Raw genomic sequence first — 20597 nt, 5'->3', positions numbered from 1 at the left:
ACCCCCCCCCCCCCCCAAAAATACTGTATTTAAACAATTACATCATATTCTTTATAAACAGACCTTGTGGGGTTAAAACACTGCCCTGTTTACTTTTAAATCTTATTTCTATTATATCATCTTCAGGGCAGGAACTGTCTACTACACTACGTACTACTACTCTACCATTACTATACAGAACCTAGCACAATGGGGCCCTGTTCATAGGCACAAAAGCAGCAAACAGAATAAATACAAAATAAAGAAGTGAAATGCACAGTTTGGAAGTTTGGTGTTTTTAATTCACTGAAAGAACTGAAATCAAAGGAATTACTCTTGGTCAGGGGTCAGCAACCTTTCAGAAGTGGTGCGCCGAGTAATACATTTTAATGTTTTTAGAAGGTCTCTTTCTATAAGTCTATAATATATAACTAAACTATTGTTGTATGTAAAGTAAATAAAGTCTTTAAAATGTTTAAGAAGCATCATTTAAAATTAAATTAAAATGCAGAGCCCCCCAGACCGGTGGCCAGAACTCAGGCAGTGTGAGTGCCACTGAAAAATCAGCTTGCGTGCCGCCTTTGGCACACGTGCCATAGGTTGCCTACCCCTGCTCTAGGTCCTAGAATTAGGACCAGTATGCTTGGTGTTTACTGGTTAATATATAGGATTGTTTGTTGGGAATGTTACAAATGTTTTTATGAAGGGTAATCATCATATCTTGAAGAAATGATTTAGCTGGGGATTAGGTCCTGCTTTGAGCAGGGGGTTGGACTAGATGATCTCCTGAGGTCCCTTCCAGCCCTGATAGTCTATGATTCTATGAAATAATGTTAATAAATAATAAATGACAACAACTAGTGTGTATGCAGTACTACATAAAGTGCTTTGAGAAGCCAGATAAGCAGCATTTTCCAATTTTACAGATGAAGAAACTGTGCATAGGAATGAAGGGGTTTTGTTTGTTTGTTTTTTTAAGGAAACCTCGAAATTAAGAATAATGCCCTGATTCTGAAGTAGGGCTCTTGGTAAACTGTCCACACAAACTATAACAGGAATGAAGTCCAGATGAATAAGAACAAATGAAATTTTAAGAATCACTTTAGAAAATCTTTCATCCTCCAAACCTTCAATCCTCTGATGACAGTTTTCTGAGTTATCCAGAAATGACACTGATGCTACCTTGCTTCAAACCATAGGAAGATGTGTTATTGGATCAGACTGACCTGGTCGTCGTTTGTTAGTTAAGTTCAAGCATAAATCTCACATGGTGCATGAAAAGGTTACAAATCTGTGAGAGGCACTCTATTTCCCCAGTATATCCTCTGACTCCCCATTGTTATCCCATTTGATTTCACCCAACGTGTTACTACAGTATTCTAATTTTTTACCTGTGGTAATTCAAATATTTCAACCCACTTCAAAATAAGGTACTAGAAAAGCTTAGGCAAAATACAATATCTGGTTTCAACAGTCAGTCCATATTCTGATGCTTTCTGGACTGTGTGACCACTACCTCCCATTGTAGCACTCATAATAGCATGCCAGGATTATGTTTACCTGAGCCCTGTCACTTACGTTTATTGTCCTATCCCTTTAGGGGTTTGGCGCTCTGCCGAAGAGATTAATGATTACACAATTGGGAAACAACCTGTGGTCTACTGAGACTATGCTGGAGTGGGGATTGCAAAAATTGTGTTAGTTTGGAGTTTTATTCTAAGTTTAATAAAGTCCACGTCTGAAAACCATCCGTGATCTGGGAATGTAACCCCTGCAAGTTGTATGTTGCATCTGAATGCGTCAATTCAGTGTCATCTTAAAGTTGAGAAGTGGCAGTGTCATACGGATAAGCCATATGTACTGTCTTGCCGCTCTCCTGAATGTCTAGGAGTGTATATTCACCTCTTTTTCAGAGCATTCCTCTAAATACAAGAGGTATCTAAAGATAAATACATGTTCAGCCAACATTTATTCTAACACCAGCTCATCTAGATCCCTTCCTGTGAGAAGTCAAGTATTAGTACTCCAAGTCTGACACCTGAGAAAATAGAGTAGGTAAAGAGATGAGGGTAAAAGAGAGATGTAAGTATGCAGAGGCTTCTACCATTCAGCTGCTCTTTCCCTGACTCTCATGTTCACTCGGTACAAGAAGTATTACTATAAATACAGGCATTTATATGGGTTCCATCACCATGCCGTGGGTGCTATATAAATGCTTAAAATAACAAGTTATAATAAAACAAGTATGAAAGGAAGGGAAAGAATGATAGATGAAACGAAACAGACTCCCAAGCAGGAGTATAGGGTCTGATCCAAAACCCATTCAATTCAATGCAAAGGCTATCACAGAACTTGAACGGGCTTTGAATCATGCATATGGTAACTGAGCAGTGAAAAACTATCCCTAAAGCACTGAGGAAACTGACAAACACAACAGGAAAATGAAATGAAATTTGGAAAACATCTCCACAGCTAATGGAGGCAAACAGAATGCAGAAGATAAATCCTCTTGATAAGATCCCTTTTCAAGTTCACAGTAGACATAAAATTCACTCTTACTCCTAATATTTTGATTTTCATTAGAAATATGAGTTTTATGTTGTCATTTAAATTATTTTTATCTACCTTCAAGAAATGGAATACTGAATACACATTTTTCAATATGCCCATTAATTATTCTGCAATCTTCTGGAGTTCTTTAAATCAGTACATGAGTTTTTCCACACACAGAGTTTAGAAATAAAAACTGGTTTTTCCATCTACCTGCTTTTCCCGGGATAGTACAAAACAACTGTTTTAGCTGCTTGAACTTCACGAAGCACTAATTAGGTTGAAATGTCAACACATCTAGCAATCGAAATGATCCAAAACACAGTAGTCTTATGCTTTCTTAGATATAAATACACTTATCACAAATTATCTTGCCAAGATCTTCATTCTAAGATGAATGGCATTATGTTAAGGGGTAATCTCTCTCTTTACATGTCAACAGCATGAAAAGTAGAACACTTGACAGGACACCATTCTTACCAGTCTCACTACTTGGAAACAAAAGAAGTCCACGCTTTCATTAAATGATTCACTTTTTATAGCACATTAATTTTGTGGTTACATTTCCCAAACTTGCTAAAAGCCACTATTTCCCAAAGTCAGCTGTCTTCTCAAAGGTGACTCAGAAGATTGTAATTTAACATATTTGTACATTTAATACAGTATTTAATCATGAATAGGCATGATTGTCACTGCATAATCATAACAATAAGAGGAACACATTTCTAAAGCCTATCAGAAGCGGAGGGATCGCCCGGTTAGTCTCTCTTACAATACTTGGGCTCTCCCCAAAGGCACATTCAAAACCCTGGGCTTCTTTTAACCTTCATTCTTCTTGGTTACATAATAAATGCATGGTGTACAAACACACAATCAAAAAACTGTTTAAATAGGAAAAAGTGGATAATTTATTTTAAGCCTTTATTTCAGACTAACTATTTGCTTTATAATAGTCTCCGGAATGAAAATTAACTTCTATTTAAACTTGATTTTAAGTGTAATTTTTTCTTCTGTTGCTAATAAATGTACATTCACAACTGTAATGAGATTTGTACAATCAACATATTAAACTAAGCTATGAACCAGGGGTAGGCAACCCATGGCAAGTGTGCCGAAGGCGGCATGCGAGCTGATTTTCAGTGGCACTCACACTACCCGGGTCCTGGCCACTGAAAAAGGGGCTCTGCATTTTAATTTAATTTTAAATGAAGCTCCTTAAATATTTTAAAAACCTTATTTACTTTACATACAACAATAGTTTAGTTCTAGATTATAGACTTATAGAAAGAGACCTTCTAAAAAACAGTGAAATGGATTACTGACACGCGAAACCTTAAATTAGAGTGAACAAATGAAGACTCGGCACACCACTTCAGAAAGGTTATCGATCCCTGCTATAAACCAAATAATAGCAATGTAAGTTCACTTGTGTGGATAACGTCTTGGCAATGGCAAGGGTCAATTTTTTGCTAACTGAAACAAATGCTGCAAAAATAATGCTTGAAAATGCAGTCTATTCAATTAAAGGGAAGCTTTTATATTTTATCTGCTTTTGATTAAATTTAAATGAAATAAGTCATTAAAATATATGGTTAACTGAGCACTTGATACAATTCTGCATATGCTATATTCAGAGACAAACAGGCTCTCACTCTCTCTAAGGATTAAAACAACTAAGTAATTTTTCTGAATACCTCATACTTCACTGCAAATGCAGCAGAAACAGATAATAAATACTACAAAAAAAAATCTAATCACACTTTGCAATCACATGGCAACACCGCAGTACTCACAAGAATGAATTCCTTCGTAGCAGTGTCATGAAAACGAAGCTCAGATACCTCTGTTTCGGAAGCTGCCAGCCACTGCAGGGTTGTTCTCAGCTGGGGGTCCACCATATGTGGTTCCATGTCAACATTCACTATCAGCAATGCCCTTCCTACCTGCCCCACACCTAATATTAAAAATAAAAAGCAAATGATCAAATCTGCAAGTCAACTGCAGACTCTTGAGACAGGTGAACTAGATATTTAATGAGAATGCATATATTAAATACCTGATTTTTAACTCTCATTTTAACAAACATATTTTGATCAAGTAGCAGAGATTAGAAAAAATGCTGGTCTGAAAGCGTCCTATTCTCCTACACAGGCTGGGATGGGGAAGGGAAAGCATCACTCCTCCACAACCTGTGGCTGAACTAAAGCATACCTGAAGGTAGAAAGAAATCTAATCTTGATTTAAAGAGTCCAAATGATGGAAAATTCACCACATCCCCGGTAATATGTTTGAATGATTAATTGCTCTCATAGTTAAAAATCTGCATTTTACTTCCAGCCCGAAATTTGCTAACTTCAACTTCCAACCACTGCTTGTTGTTAAACCCTCAACTACTAGATTAAATAGCACTTTAGTATAATATAACTTCTCCCTGTAAAAATTACACACTGATCAAACTACCTCTTAGCCTTCCGTACAAACACTAAGTTGACTGAGCTCCTTTAACATTTCACTGAGACACACATTTTTCCAGAACTCAAACCATACTTTCCACTCTTTTCTGAGTCATCTCCAATTTTTCAAGACCTTTTTTAAAGTATAGGTACCAGAACTAGGTGCACTATTCCAGAAGTCATCTCACCAATGCTAGACAGAGAGGCAATAGCCACCTCCTTATTTCTGCTTGATGTTGCGCTATTAATATAACTAAGCATTATGTTAGCTATTTCTTCCACAGCATCACAAAGCCAGCTCATATTTAGTTGGTTATCTGCGATGATTATTGCGCCCTTTTTGGAGCCACGGCTTTCCAAAATGCAGTCCCCCTTCCTCTAAGTATGGCTTACATTCTTCCCAGATATATGACTATTTGTATTAAATGCCTGTATTAAAATACACAGTTTATATCAGTTTAGCTTCTATTCCATGAAAGTCTATAATTTATATAATTCTATTGTAGCACACAATTTAATTGAAATTCACACCAATGTGGCAAAGCTCAGCAAAGAAGAAGAGAGTTCCTGCAATGAAGAGGACTGCCTGCCCTCTGGGAAGAAAAGAAAAGAGTATAACTGACAATGGGGGAACCAAGCGCTAATAGTAGGTATGCATTTAGCAGGCAATGGAAAAATAATTTGGCTATATGCCTGGAAGCTTGACATTTCAGAAAATCCCTGATACTCAAATGGATTGAAAGTGATCTGGTATATATGATGGATTTGCCCAATGATTACATGCTAATTATTAACTGAAGAAACTGAAGATCTTCACCCAGAAATCCTATAGCTGGAAAGGTACCTGAAATAAAATTAGCTTCGAGAATGTTTGCAGTGTTGTTGCGGCTGTGCTGGTCCCAGGATATTTGAGAGACAAAGTGGGTGAAGGTCATAGGTGCGGACTCTGTGGGTGTTCTGGAGCAGCCATGGGGAAAAACGGTGGGTGTTGAGCACCCAGTGGCAGCCCCCCTATTGGAACTTCCTGCTTCCCTCAGTGCCTCCTGCCCACCGGCAAGCCCCGCTGATCAGCACCTCCCCCTCTCTCCCCGTGCCTTCCACCCGCTGTAATCAGCTGTTTTGAAGCCTGCAGGAGGCTCGGGGGGAGGGAGAAGGGGGAGAAAGGAAGGGGTGGGGTGGGAAGAGGTGAGGTGGGGGCCTTGGGGGAAGGACAGGAATGGGGGTGGACTCTGGGGTCAAGCACTCCCCAGCACACTGGAAAGTGGGTGAGGTGATATTTTTTATTGAACTAACTTCTGTTGGCGAGAAAGACAAGCTTCTGTGCTAACACAGAGTTCTAATCAGAAGAAGAGCTCTGCATAAGCTTGAAAGCTTATCTCTTTCATCAACAGAATTTGGTCCAACAAAAGATATTATCTCACCCATCTCTTAATTTAGAGAAGATAGAACAAGTGACTGACATGATACATACTGTGACATACTCTAATGTTCTTCAGGGCAGGGGTTATCCTACCTGTGTGTTTGCTCTGTATGCACAAAGGGTCACAGTATGCACAAAGGGTCTAGTCTAATTTGGGTGATACCAGAACGCAAGCAATAAAATGATAATAAACAACAATTCTCTCCACTGAATGAGTGGATACCTTGGTAAAATGGAAACAGCTGCACTAGAAAAATGGACCACAAAATTCCATAATAAAGGAGTAATATATTAAACTCTAGACAACACTTTGGAATTATGTAAAAAGTTAAAGATCAAGAACTGTTTTACTTATAAGCCACTTGGTGATGCTACAACTTAAGGCTCTTTCAACCAAGTAGGAAACACAAGGAAATCTAACAATTTATTATTGAAGGCCCTGAAGTATACCTACAGAGCAGAATATAATTTGATTATATGACACAAAAGGTATTAGGAATTAAAAAGATAATTGTGTAGATAAAGACGAGAGAAGCAGGATTAATTTAGTCAATCATCTCCCTCAGATTCTTGCAGATGCTTAATAGCAATCCAAACTTTCTTTATTTTTCCTGAATGTTTACTAATTTATTTTTTCAAAAGACCGTGGTTGTATTCCACATCAGAAAGTATGTTTCCCCACATCAAGTCACTCTGAAGTTGAGAAGCAAAATTCACTCCCTCGTGGAAAGAGTTAACTAGAAGTTTATTCTTTCACACTTGGGAGGCCTTGTCTCTAAGCAAACTCCTTGTGGTCCCATCTAAAACATCTTCCCAATACATGGGAGTATCAGCTGGCACAGCGATGTCATAACCAGCTCTAACACAACCCCCTCCCTTCATCTGGCCCCGGGCTCAAAGACCTATAGATTTTAAGGCCAGAAAAGACTGACATGATCATCTAGTCTAATTTCCTATATATCACAGAATCTTACCCACCTACTGCCGTAACAGACCCATATCCTCTGGTTGAGTTACTGAAGTTCTCAAAATGATTTTAAGACTTTACCTTACAGAGAATCCACCATTTACTCTAGCTTAAATCAGCAAAAGATCTGTGCCCCAGGCTGCAGAGGAAGGCAGGATCTCTGCCAATCTGACCCAAAATTCTTTCCCAACCCCGACATGGTGATCAGCTGGACCCTGAGCATGTCGGCAAGACCGACCAGCCAGACACCTGGGAAAGAATTCTATGTAGTAACTCAGACCCCTCTCCATTTAGTGTCCTGTCTTTGGCTGTTGCAGATATTTGCTACTAGCAGTCACAGATGGGCCACATGCCACTGTAAGCAAGCTCATCATAACATCCTCTCCATAAACTCACCAAGCTCAATTTTGAAACTTGCGTTTTTTGGTCCCATTGCTCCCCTTGGGAAGGCTGTTTCTGAACTTCACTCCTCTGATGATTAGAACCCTTTGTCTAATTTCAAGCCTAAACTTGTTGATGGCAGTTTATATCCATTTGTTCTTGTGTCAACATTGGTGCTTAACTTAAATAATGCCTCTCCCTCCCTCATATTTATCCCTCTGATGTATCTATACTGCAGTCATATCTCCCCTCAGCCTTCATTTGGTTAGGCTAAATAAGCCAAGCTCCGTGAGTCTCCTCGCAAAGTATGTTTTTCATTCCTCTGATCATCCTAGTAGCCCTTCTCAGGGACAGGGAAGGAGCATGCCCAGAGTACAGTGTATTCTAGCTATCCTCTGCTGGTGTAAAATCCTTTGGCGGCTCACATCTACACTAAAGCCAGTGCAGAGGTTACCCTCAGAATTAATGTACTGTAACAAATTCCCTGACAGATCCTATTCTGTGCTTCAGTAAAAGGAAACAGCACAGCAGAGAATCTGGGCCAAGTGCACTCAATACAGTCCGTGTGGAAATGTTAAAATCACCTGTATTTAATATCTATCACAGAATGATGACACACATGAATTTACACTTCCAATGAGCTAGACACAGAGTTCAATGGCTTAGGTGAATAAAGGTACATATTATCTGAACAGCACTGTAACCTATATTTTCCATATACCATAGTTTAAAGGGCATTAGAAAGTGTTTATAGGTATATCTATTCTGCATCTGGAAGGAAGCCTCCCAGTCCAGGTCCACAAACTCACACTAGCAGGGCTTTGCTAGCATGCTAAAAATAGCTGTGTAGACATGATTTGATGTTGCAACTCAGGCTGTCATTCAGGCTCTCAAGCCCACCAAGATCCAGCTTGAGTAGCAACACCAGGGCAATGTTTACACAGCTATTTTAGGATGTTAATCCCCACTATTGCAAGTTTGTGGAGCCACACTGGGACGCTCCCTCCGAGATGCAGGGTAGACATACCCTAAATGGTTTTAGATTAACAATGTCCCTTTACACTTACTTGATGTGTGCTATGAAAATGCCCTTGTATTACAGGCTTGTCACATTGCTGTGTGTGTACTACCAAAATAACCCATGTAAATTACAAAAGTCAGTTACAGCAACTTGTACTGAAATCATCATTACCTTCTACAGCATCCTTGGGGTCTTCATCTTTATCTTCTGTTCCATCACTGGATTTTAAAAATAAAATATCAAAGAATGAACAGATACCCAATATATTCACAATGGGAGGAGCCAATCCTAAGAATCAGTGATGAGTGTTAAAGAGAAAAGGAGTATGACCATGAAAAAGCATCTTTGCTTCTTACACCATTTCATGTTGCAACTGGGTTTGTTAACAAATTCCCAAGATTTAAAAAAAAAACTAATAAAGAAATCCTACCTTAATATGAAAAAAACATTCTACGGAATTTTAAAAAGGGGGGAAAAAAGCATGTTTCTACTTTTGAGTAAGCAGGAAAGTTTATTTTAGCTTCATTACAAAAAAAATAGTTCACTGCAATCTTTCAGTTTATATTATTCATATTAAAGACCCCTATAAAATAGTTTAAAAAGTTTTCATAAGCTGAAGCAAAAGAAAAAACAAAACAGAAATTCTGTAGGAAGCAAGCTCTCTTGTTTGCATGACAAAGCAAATGAACAATTTATAGACTAGCAAAGCAGAACATGCACAAAAGGTATTTTTCATTTCGCAATTAGACATTTGCATTTTAGCACAGCAGAATTTATCCATTCAGAATGAATTCATTGTCATGATTAAGTGAAAAAAGCACATTGATAATGTATCAGATTAACACATTAATTGTATCCTTCATCTTCAAAAGTGATGATTTCATGCATTAATTATGAGGAACCTATCTGTTTAAATTTTTGGACTCGACCAACCTGTCTGATGTTGGAAAGGATAAATTCTCCTCATACATATCTCCTTCTAAACCAAGACTGCTCCAGCTACTGCTGTTACCATTACTGCCAGGGGAAGAAGAGAACAGAGCTGAACTAGAAAAGAACAATAGCTCAAACTAGAACCTTTATTTTCCTCAAAGCTGCTTTGTCAAGATATTTGATGTAAGTAGGTTTGCTGGAACAGAGTATAAGCATGACCATCAGGGCTGTTCAGAATAGTAAGCTGCACAATCATGAAATCTGGTGAGTGCTATAAACAGGTGACACGATTAATTTGTACTCACACTTGTTTTCCAAGTCACTGTTTACAGTAATTCTGTCCTTGGGCCCAAATCTACAGATCTTTATTTGTGCAAATAGTCTCATTGATTTCAACAGGACTACTCACAGGAGTACAGGTCACAATATAAGTGTATGCATATAAAATATTAGGCAAGAGCTTGTAAAAGTATACACTGTGAAGAAGGCTTCACAATAAAAATATTTCTGTAATTCTCATTCCAAAACCCCAGCAGTGATCTACAACAGGTCTGATTAGCAGGAAAAGTTTAGAATTGAAAAATGATTAATATGCAGATAATATTTTACTTCATTAGAACTATAAAATTATTTACAGGTGACTTTTTAAAAAATGCTCTTTATTGTTTAGAACACTTCTAAAACATGACTTCTTATTTTGCTATAAGGTTTTATTTCACTAGCAGTTGGAGATCCATTCCACAGACAGATTGAATTTATTTTTATGTTTCTACACAGGACAGGGCTAAACTGGGTAAAACACGACCCTTAGAACAAAGAGGTGAATGCTAATTTAACTTGAATGCTTGGAACCTTCCAATACATTTTTTTAAAATGTTGCAGGCCTCTGATTCAGCCAGTTTGGTGCATTTAACTAAGAACATGCTGTGTTTTAGTATGTCTGTTCACTATTCCAATAAACAAAAACAAAAGCAGCGATTTCTAGAGTCTCCAAAGAAAGCAATTAAGTTCTAAAATTGCAGCAAACCAACTAAAATGGAACAGTTTTAAAAAAAAAAACTCAAATTCACAGAAGTATTGGACATGCAATTACTACAATAACATGGATAATTACAATACTATAAAAACTAATTATTATACAGGCAGTTGTGAAAATATTTCTCAGGCAACAGTGTGCTATATACTATGTGAACATTTTCATTTTTATATAAACAAAAAAAATGAAGTTTTTAGTTCTGAATTACAAATATAGCATTCTATAGCACAAACATTAAATATAGTTTATTCAGATGACTGCTTTACACTGACAGATAGCACCTTTCATCTAGAAATTCTGAAGTGTAACTAAAAAACAAGCACAGAAACTAAAAGAGATCAGTAAAAGGTGACTAGGGTCTCAGACTGTAAAAGAGAAAAAAAAGTATGATGCTTGGAATCTAATAGAATGATCTTGTACATAATACTGCTCTGATTATGGAGCAGCTTTATATATTTTCAACAAGCCATACTATGTCTGAATTACTCAAACTAGCTACTCAGCCACGTGGCTAGACTGTATAGTAGCAAAGTATCTGTTTTCATAAGAAAGGCCATACTGGGTCAGGCCAGAGGTGCATCCAGCCTAGTATCCTGTCTTCCAACAGTGGCCAATGCCAGGTGCCCCAGAGGGAGTGAACTTAACATGTAATGATCAAGTGATCTCTCTCCTACCATCCATCTCCACCCTCTGACAAACAGAGGCTAGGAACACCATTCCTTACCCATCCTGACTAATAGCCATTAATGGACTTAACCTCCATGATTTTATCTAGTTCTCTTTTAAACCCTGTTATAGTCCTAGCCTTCACAACCTCCTCAGGCAAGGAGTTCCGCAGGTTGACTGTGCACTGTGCGAAGAATTTCCTTTTATTTGTTTTAAACCTGCTGCCTATTGATTTCATTTGCTGGCCCCTAGTTCTTATATTATGGAAACAAGTAAATAACTGTTCCTTATTCACTTTCTCCACACCATCATCATATACCCCCTCAGTCTTTTCTTTTCCAAGCTAAAAAGTCCTAACCTCTTTAATCTCTCCTCATATGGAGAGTTCCCGTTCCAAACCCTTAATCATTCTAGTTGCCCTTCTCTGAACATTTTCTAATGCCAGTATAACTTTTTTGAGATAAGGAGACCAAATATGTACGCAGTATTCAAGATGTGAGCTTTCCATGGATTTATATAAGACAATAAGATACTCTCTGTCTTATTCTCTCTCTCTTTTTTAATGATTCCTAACATTCTGTTTGCTTTTTTACTGCCGCTGTACACTGCGTGGACGTCTTCAGAGAACTATCCACGATGACTCCAAGATCTCTTTCCTGATCAGAAAGTCACAAGAAACCTGTATGCCAATAATAGTATAACCCACTGATAAGAGATGTTTCTTCTTAAAAGTATCCATTAGTGGCTGTTTTGCGCTCTGAAGACTTTCATCCTTTATAAAGCAGAGCAATTGTAAATAAATGCCAATAGAAAATTTGTAAAGTGAATTTTGTGCTGTTGCTAGATTAAGATCCCTGGAGAATGAAGTCATCTATCCACAGAACATGCAGTGAACAGAAAGGAATATTATAAAGTTCCCTCACACGGCCCTCACCCATGACGAATAGAGAAACCAGTGGAATAAGTAAAACTTGTTGGTCTGTCAAGTAAGTATCTTTTGTATTATGTACATGTATCCACCAGACATTGAACTAAAAGCTACCAACTACCTTTACAAAGGCTATTGCATTATAATTATTCCAGGTCATGTTCACCACAGTAACTTGGAGATATAAGGCTTTGTAACCAATTACTACTCTTTCAAGACATCCTGTCTCCTAAAGCGGGATGCCCTTTCCTGCATCTTCAAAGGATCTGCATTAATCCAATCTCTCTTCAATCCAAAAGCAGAATAAACCTCCCTATAACCCATCCCGATAAGTATATATACTGTCAGAAGATTGTTTAAGAGTCAGTACATAGAATGTACTCTTCCCATAGAAAATATTTAATAAGAGGAAAGCAAGACACTCTGGACAGGACTGCAACAGTTCGAGGTGCAGATGCTTTACTCTGGGGAATTCATCCTGTGCATCAGTACCTAAACCAATACAAATTATGAGTCTAGCTCTTATAGTTATGAAGATAACAAAATACAGGCTTGGCAGGATTCAGTGTAAATGTCAACTTCAGCTGAAACTCTGAAATTGACGAAAAATATCCATTGGTAACAGTCAGTGAGTGCAGCCTCCCCAGTGTACTCGTGCTGCAGGAACTAAGAGTCATCAGCCCTGCAGCAGCACAGAGAGCCATCTGCAGCTCCGCAGTCATGGTCCGGCTCACCCACTCTCTAGCAAGGAATGTAGCATTGCTGCCAGGCAGGAACCGTTCAGCAGCAGCTCGTCCTCCTCCTTGCAGACCTGGCCAAGGAGTCTCTGCTGTGCAGGACCAGGACATAGCCTCCTTTGCACCTTGTACCCCAGTGTCTTGGGCCCCTCAACTGTACAGGGAGCCTCCTGCTGCTCTGCTGTCAGTGATGGGCATGCCCAGAAGCTCCGATACCAGCACTACCTGAACCCGAACCCTAACCCTAACACTACCCAGCATAATTTCCCCAACTGTGAATACTAATAGTCAAAATTGGAAAAAAAAAAATCTTAAAATTGAAATTGCAAACAAAAAAAGAAGTGAGTTCTATCAAGCCTAACTAAATGTAACCTGTGCGTTTATGCTGTCTACTCAGTTCTGTAGACAGCCTAACATCTATCAATTTCTTCCACATGGAAGATTACATCTGAATGTCTACTTTCAATTCAGTCTCAAAACTGAGTGAATGTTCGTAAAAGAACTGAAAATCTAATCAGACGTCACTAAGCAAAACCTGTGAACCACACTCCTGATTGGATAAAAACTTTTGGCACTGGAAGACAATTTAGAAACATCAAAAGGAAAATACATGTTAAGTAAGGTAGTAGAGAGATAGCAAAGCACAGCCATAAATTTCTGAATGTGCTGGTAAACAGGTCTATTGCTTCTTTAGAAGATCTATGATAAAAGTTATGTACTGGGGTCTTTTTAAATTTGGATGAATATTAGTGATACTGATAACAGTTCACAGTGCTACTGAACCGTACTGTATCAGCACTATGGATAGGAATCAGTTCTACAAGTATCTACAATGCCAAAGATGGTGTCAGCAAGACTACCACACACAATCTTTGATGATGTGTGACTTACTGGTAGAGAAAGTAGCTATAAAAGAAAAAGCTGTTCAGCACTAGGTCTGAATGTCCTGAAGTGATGTGGTCTATATAGGACCAATACAGAGGTTTTTAACAGGTAGCTTCAATGATGAAACAGAAAAAGGAGTGAACTACACTGTCTGTAAAGTAGATCTCCCTAGCCATACACCTGTTAATCCTTTCAGTGGAAGAGTGAAGAATTCAGAGCTCTGAAAGAGAGAGGGCTACAGGATGCTGCTGCCACAAAAGTGCTTTAATTTCAGGGTACTTTGAATAGAGAATGTATGAAAATCAAGTCTAAATAAAAGTGGGTCCAACCAGTTCATCTTACCACTTTGGGGGGGAAAAGGTGAGGGGGGGAGAGAGATGTATATTTAGACAGATAAATCTGGAGCAAAGGAAAGTCACTTTCCACTTCTATTTATGAGATATTTGGGGATGATGAGACATGACCTAGTTAATTGATGGAGGACTGTCTGTCTATAAAACATTTCACAGGGGAGATCAGAAACAAGAGAGAGGAAATGGAATCCAATGAAACCTGTTTAGTAAAACTTTACAAAAAACTATTGCAGCAAAGACTATTAAGAATGATTAAAGCACTCTCTGCTGTTCAAAGTAATCTTTCTGTTTCAACACAAAGAAAACAGATATTTGATGTTGCAAGCTAATATGAAAGTTAGTGCCTCAGGCTAATCAATTTAGCTCCTTAATCAAAACAATATAATATAATAGCATAGCTACAAAAACGTGTAGTGTATATTTTGTCATCATGTGGATCAATGAAAAAACACTTATCTACCCGTTCTGTTCTTCGAGATGTGTTGCTCATGTCCATACCATTCTACGTGTGTGTGTGCCCACGTGCACAGTCAGAGATTTTTGTCTTAGCAGTATCCTTAGGGTCAGTTGTAACACCCCCTGGAGTCCCACGCTCATGAGTCGGTATATCAGGCACTGCCGGCCCTATGCCCTCTCAGTTCCTTCTTACCTGTAACTCCGACAGAGGGGCAGGAGGGCGGGTAATGGAATGGACATGAACAACACATCTCCAAGCACAACAGTTACGAAAAGGTCTGTAACCATTGTGATCAAATGTTCTGCTCTTCAAAAATAAACTTTAACCTATTCTACACTATGAAAAACAGTCACAATTATTTTGAGTAGTTCAATAAATATTAATACTGTCCATCGCCCTCCATGCTAACTGAAAACTGACAGCAGGAAACAATCATCTATAAGCAAACTTTAGGAGCATATGAATTAGATGCTACTAGAAAACAAAATACTTTAAAATGTTGCTTTTACTCTTTACTTCCAACTCCCTGAATATTTGTTTCTTTGTATTTTGGCTTCACACACAGGAGTCCAAATTCTGCTTTTAGTTCCACCCATGCAGTCTCAGTGAATTACATGGTGTTACATAATTAACACTTAGAGCACTTTGTTACTGAATTTACACATTGATCCAGCAGCATAATGTAAAGCATATGCAAGAAAATACTCCAAAAGTTTAAGTGAGAAGTTTCACTTTAGTACAAAAAAATGGCAATAATATTTTCATAGTGGAAAGTGTATTAGTTCTAGATCATTTGAACCAATTTCTAAAATAAATTTAACTCTATTCTTCATTATGTTTAAAGCATAAGTTGCAAGTTCAGGAACATATCTGTACCTATGACAGCAAGGAGCATAGCACTGAAGTCATTTTGTCTGATTGACAAGTCAATCTCCCCATTATTTAATCTACTGCTTGCATAAGTTAGAATGGCAAATCTCAACACAATCTTCAATAATGGGGGAAAAGTATATTTTTTTAGCCTGTTCTAGTTCCTCTTCACTACAAATAAGATTCACAGTCAGCAATGCACCCAGCATGCATGCCCCAACTGAAAAACAGAGGAATTTTTTCAAAATATTAATTATGAGGAACTAAATCTGTAGTGAACAAAATTACCAAATCCTCCCTGAAAACTGAATTAACATAAGAACAGTCATACTGGGTCAGATCAAAAGGTCCCTCTAGCCGAGTATCCTGTCTTCTGACAGTGGCTAATGCCAGGTGCCCCAGAAGGAATGAGCAGAACAGGTAATCATCAAGTGATCCAACCCTGTCACCCATTCCCAGCTTCTCGCAAACAGAGGTTAGGGATACCATCCCTGTCCATCCTGGCTAACAGCCATTGATGGACCTATCCTCCATGAATTTATCTAGTTCTTTTTTTGAACTCTGTTATAGTCTTGGCTCTCACAACATCCTCTGGCACGGATTTCCACCAGTTGTGCATTGTGTGAAGAAATACTTCCTTTTGTTTGTTTTAAGTCTGCTGCCTAATAATTTCATTTGGTGACCCCTAGTTCTTGTGTTATGAGAAGGAGTAAACAACACTTCCTTATCTACTTTCTCCACACCAGTCATGATTTTATAGACCTATTCCCCCCTTAATTGTCTCTCTTCTAAACTGAAAAGTCCCAATCTTATTAATCCCTCCTCACATACAGCCGTTCCATACCCTAATCATTTTTGCTGCCCTTTTCTGAACCTTTTCCAATTCGAGAGAGAGAGAGAGAGAGAAGTGGTTTAAGAGCCCTGCCCTTTGATAAGGGAGAAACCCTTGATCGCAGAGACCGTTTCAATCCCGGTTGAGTACCAACTTCAGTGGGTGTCCTTGGGCAATTGACGCCCACTAATGCTACCTGCCTACCTCAAATATAGAGTTGACACAAACTAGGAGAGCATGCCGGCTCGGAGTCGCCCGGATTAACAAGGTCTGCGCCAGATGTTGACGGAACCAGGACAATCTGACAAATAAGTGGCTACTGGAACAAACCAGTCATGGACCGAGACAACGAGAACTGGAACATTGAATGGAATGCACTATACGACAGTAACCTAATGAGAGGGGCATGATATAGAACGTTGTGAAGAGGCACTATGGATGGACAAAGACCTACATCCCACTTACTGAGAACAGCTAGTTACCCACGCTTCAACATAGTAAAGAGGAGCTGCTCCACAGCTTGAGATAGACCAACTCCACATTACATCCCAGACCAAGAAGACCTGGAAGAACAAAGTGGACGTGCAGCCCCACCTGAAGCTGAAACTTCACTGCACCTCCAGCCCCCTCCATTGCCGAGCACAGCAGCTGATAGACAATCAAGATCATGAGAAAACTAGCACAGTCAATCCCAAAGACGATTACCAAGGCTCAGTGGAGAAGTACCATCAGATAGTATAGTTAGAAATGGCAATAGAGCTCCATGACAATCCCTACTACCACCATAACTCAAACCAATGCAACTAGTTATACGGTTACAGCCTCTGTAATCCTGGAGATGCTTGGCTTACACGATCAAGACAACAACATAATGTACCCCACCCTGGAAAATGAGGTTGGAGGATAAGACAAGGCGCCACGGGAGAAAAGTTAGTCAGCTGGTGAACTACAGAAGGGTGTAGAGATTAAGGATAAGACTCGGCTACTGAAAAAATACAAGGGCCTGACTCCCATCTGAAGCCAGAGACTGCTAAACAAGGGCTCACAGCCTGGGTACCAGGCTAAGGAGATACTTTTTTTGGCCTATGGTTCTCTATAGTGTAAATGCCCGTTTCTCGCAAAGAACCATCCAAGGTGTACTCCAACTGCAGTGCAACAACACGATACAGCAGAGCCACCAGCCAGAAACTGAACACAGTATGGAAGACATTGGAGAAAGAGAAGACTCATCACACCAGATGCAAAGTGGCTGCAGGACCTGAGACAGAGCACAGCAATCTCCCAGACAGAAACAAGTCACATCATAGTAGAAACTCCAGCATAGCAGGTAAGACCATGAAAAGCTGGACAGCACCTGGACCAGAACATGATCCACACCTACGGCTAAAAAACTAACAGCAGTGCATGAACGCCTAGCACACAGTGAACGCAGCTCTACGCAGCAAGGCTCCCACTCAAACTGACTAACTCTAAGGAAGGACAGTGCTGATCATGAAAGACCACTGCAAGGGAACAGAACTGGCCAATTAACGCCAATAACCTGCCTCCCCACAACATGGAAAGTCCTATAAGGCATCACGCCGCGAGCTACAGGACCATATGGCAGTACATGAGCAAGACTCAGAAGGGCATTGGGAACACATAGAGGCTCCAAACACCAGTTGCTTCATAGATTAGAGCAGGTCCCAAGAATCAAAGTCTAGACAGACCATTCAGCCATCGCCCTGGCTGACTCCAGTAAAGCCTAACCATCAAATGCCCGCACCACACTGGACTGTGAATGTCTGGCAGCTATACCAAAGATCAATCAGGACATATAAAGGACCTTCCTACAAAACTCAATGGACCTAGGAGACACACATGGACTGGAAATCACACTCAAGGCCAGCTTGCCACAATAGTGCCATCCAAGGGCGGCATAATACACCAACGGGAAGTGCGCAACTGTCCCAGCGTAGCTAGTTCTGGCATAGAGTTAAACCCAACTAGCCATAATCACAACAACAGGACTGGATACAAGGTCCAGGTCTCAGGAAGTGAACTACCTCAGCCCACCTCGTACAGGGAATACACTCCAGCTGTATGTAAGAATAGAAGCACGCATCGACCCTCGCTAATTCCACCTGACGCGGATCACAGTTAGCGAATTGGATTGTCATTTCGGCTGGAGATGATGTGGCCGGGACTGGTGTAGAAGAGAGGGAAGTAGTCAAGAACGTGGGGTGGAAGCTACCCAGCGGGCCCACATAGGCAGACATACAGACCACTACAAGTACCCTTCAGCGCACGGCGACCACAGTCACATGAAACCATGATGTGGAGGCAAGGAAGACCAGCCAACATCCAAGTATCACCAAAGGATAAGACAGGTCCTGAAGAAGGGCCAGCTCAGTAGGAAGAACAAGATCCATCGCCATCAAAGATACGCCTGGCCGGTCATCAGATACCCTGCCCGGTAATAGTAGCTGGCCAAAGGAGGACATGGAGGCTCGATGTGAAGACCCGGAACTCCTCCAAGTACGGAGGTTTTCACCCCCAAGTCCAGATCACCCAGAGACCTGTATACCACAGCCGGAACAGTAAGACCGCGGTCGCCGAGCGCATTGGTCAGGTTCAAAGGCCACGTGTCCTGGACGAACCCGGAACCTCCAGGAGTATTATCAAGTAGAATGGCCCCCAAGATTGCACTCGCTGCAGAGAAATGCCTGAAAGCGCACACAAAGCAGCAGACATGAGGAGGTGCATAGACAAGCAGGGCAAAAGATCATCCTAATGGGCAAGCACAAGACCCCTCCCGCATCAGCGCGTGCAACGCGCTACCGTCGACAGATAGCCTCGAGTGGCACCTGAACACATCGGCACAAACCCTCACCAGTCGGCCTGGCTATAAGGGTCTAAGAGACTCCTGACTAAAGCACAGCACTAACGAGTTGCATCTTCTGATCATACCAACAGTCAAGACAGGCACTCGAGCATAGGCAAAGATCATTGAACGAATGGGGTCTGCGACACTAGGACGAGGAGCCAGAGGTGCACGACGTGCAAGAGGCCTCGATGACGTCACCCAAACCACATGTGGTCTAGTGCCATAGGATAGATTGCGGCAGGAACAGCCAGAATCAGGCTGAACGGTCACATCCCCACCACACCAGTCCGTGGTGCGCATTGGTGTAAGAACATCTCCACAGCTTATGGCCCGAGACCTCCCAAGACCCAGCATGGGAGATTCGACATGAGGTCTTGTAAATATGACAAGGGCTCGAGTTCTGTGGGACTTTCAGTTCTCACGAACACACGAGCAGTCGTACCAGTTTGCCAAGTACAACCAGGAACAATTCGTGTAAATAAGACCAGGAGACACCTACAGTAAAACCTCGTTGGTGTGGACAAGAGTATATGAAGATGCCAGGTGACAGAACATCAGGCAAGGAAGTGAATAGAGAAGCTGGACGAACTACCGCAGGCCTGAAAGAGCAACTCAGAGGAGGATCCGTGGCAAGCGTGCACAGGGCCAAAGTGGTACTCAGGTTGGTCGTGGGCAGAGACCAGCACTCGGGGCTGTGACCCTAATGGCCCCGAGCGAACATGTTGTGAGTGGGCTCCACACTAGAGCCAGGAACTACTCGACCATGCAGAGCCTTCGTGTCGCAAAGAATACGTGTCATGCTTAGAGAAGCGACTAAAATACTGGGGCAGAACCATCAACCTCTCTTTTTCCCCCAGGCCCTCGGGGGATAGAGCGGACCCTCGGGCTCGAGAGACCGACAGCATCTCACCCGGCCACAGGCGGGGTTGAGAGGGGATCTTGCTTTAATATAACACCGTCTGAGATAGGGCGAGGCACCATCCTTGGCACAGCAGTATTCACCGATTATGGGCGTGAGCCATGGATTAAGATATAGGGAGGGCAAAAAATATGATATTTCCTGTCTGTACTGTCCTATCCTTAATCTAAGAAGGCCCACAGCCATTCGTTCCTCTGGCGGGCGTTTATCTGACGCCAGCACCGGCAGCACGTTGGAGTGGCGAATGGTCTCAGAGCACTATAAGAGCGATTCCAAAGATCTCTTTCATTGAGCCGGCACCACTACTTAATTTAGTCCCCAGGTCATTTTATATGTATAACGGC

At 40.7% G+C, this 20597-nt stretch overlaps 1 protein-coding gene across 7 annotated transcripts in view; it reads right to left on the bottom strand.

Moving 5' to 3' along the window:
- Positions 1 to 20597, bottom strand: part of AKAP11 (A-kinase anchoring protein 11) — a 73045-nt gene that overhangs the window by 13482 nt on the left and 38966 nt on the right. For 3 of the 7 annotated variants that reach the window (XM_075061562.1, XM_075061566.1, XM_075061563.1), the window contains 3 exons: positions 9705 to 9788; positions 8943 to 8989; positions 4323 to 4483 (listed from right to left, as the gene is read on the bottom strand). The exons of 1 other annotated variant lie outside the window; for it this stretch is intronic. In XM_075061562.1, the coding sequence (XP_074917663.1) occupies positions 4323 to 4483; positions 8943 to 8989; positions 9705 to 9788 (292 nt within the window). Of the gene's footprint in view, positions 1 to 4322; positions 4484 to 8942; positions 8990 to 9704; positions 9789 to 20597 lie in introns of those variants that run through there. 3 more of the 7 variants (XM_075061564.1, XM_075061565.1, XM_075061567.1) reach the window with 3 other exon arrangements.

The sequence above is a fragment of the Chelonoidis abingdonii genome, chromosome 1 (assembly GCF_003597395.2).
Source record: "Chelonoidis abingdonii isolate Lonesome George chromosome 1, CheloAbing_2.0, whole genome shotgun sequence".
Classification (NCBI taxonomy): domain Eukaryota; kingdom Metazoa; phylum Chordata; order Testudines; family Testudinidae; genus Chelonoidis; species Chelonoidis abingdonii.
This window is presented reverse-complemented; position numbering and strand designations above follow the sequence as displayed.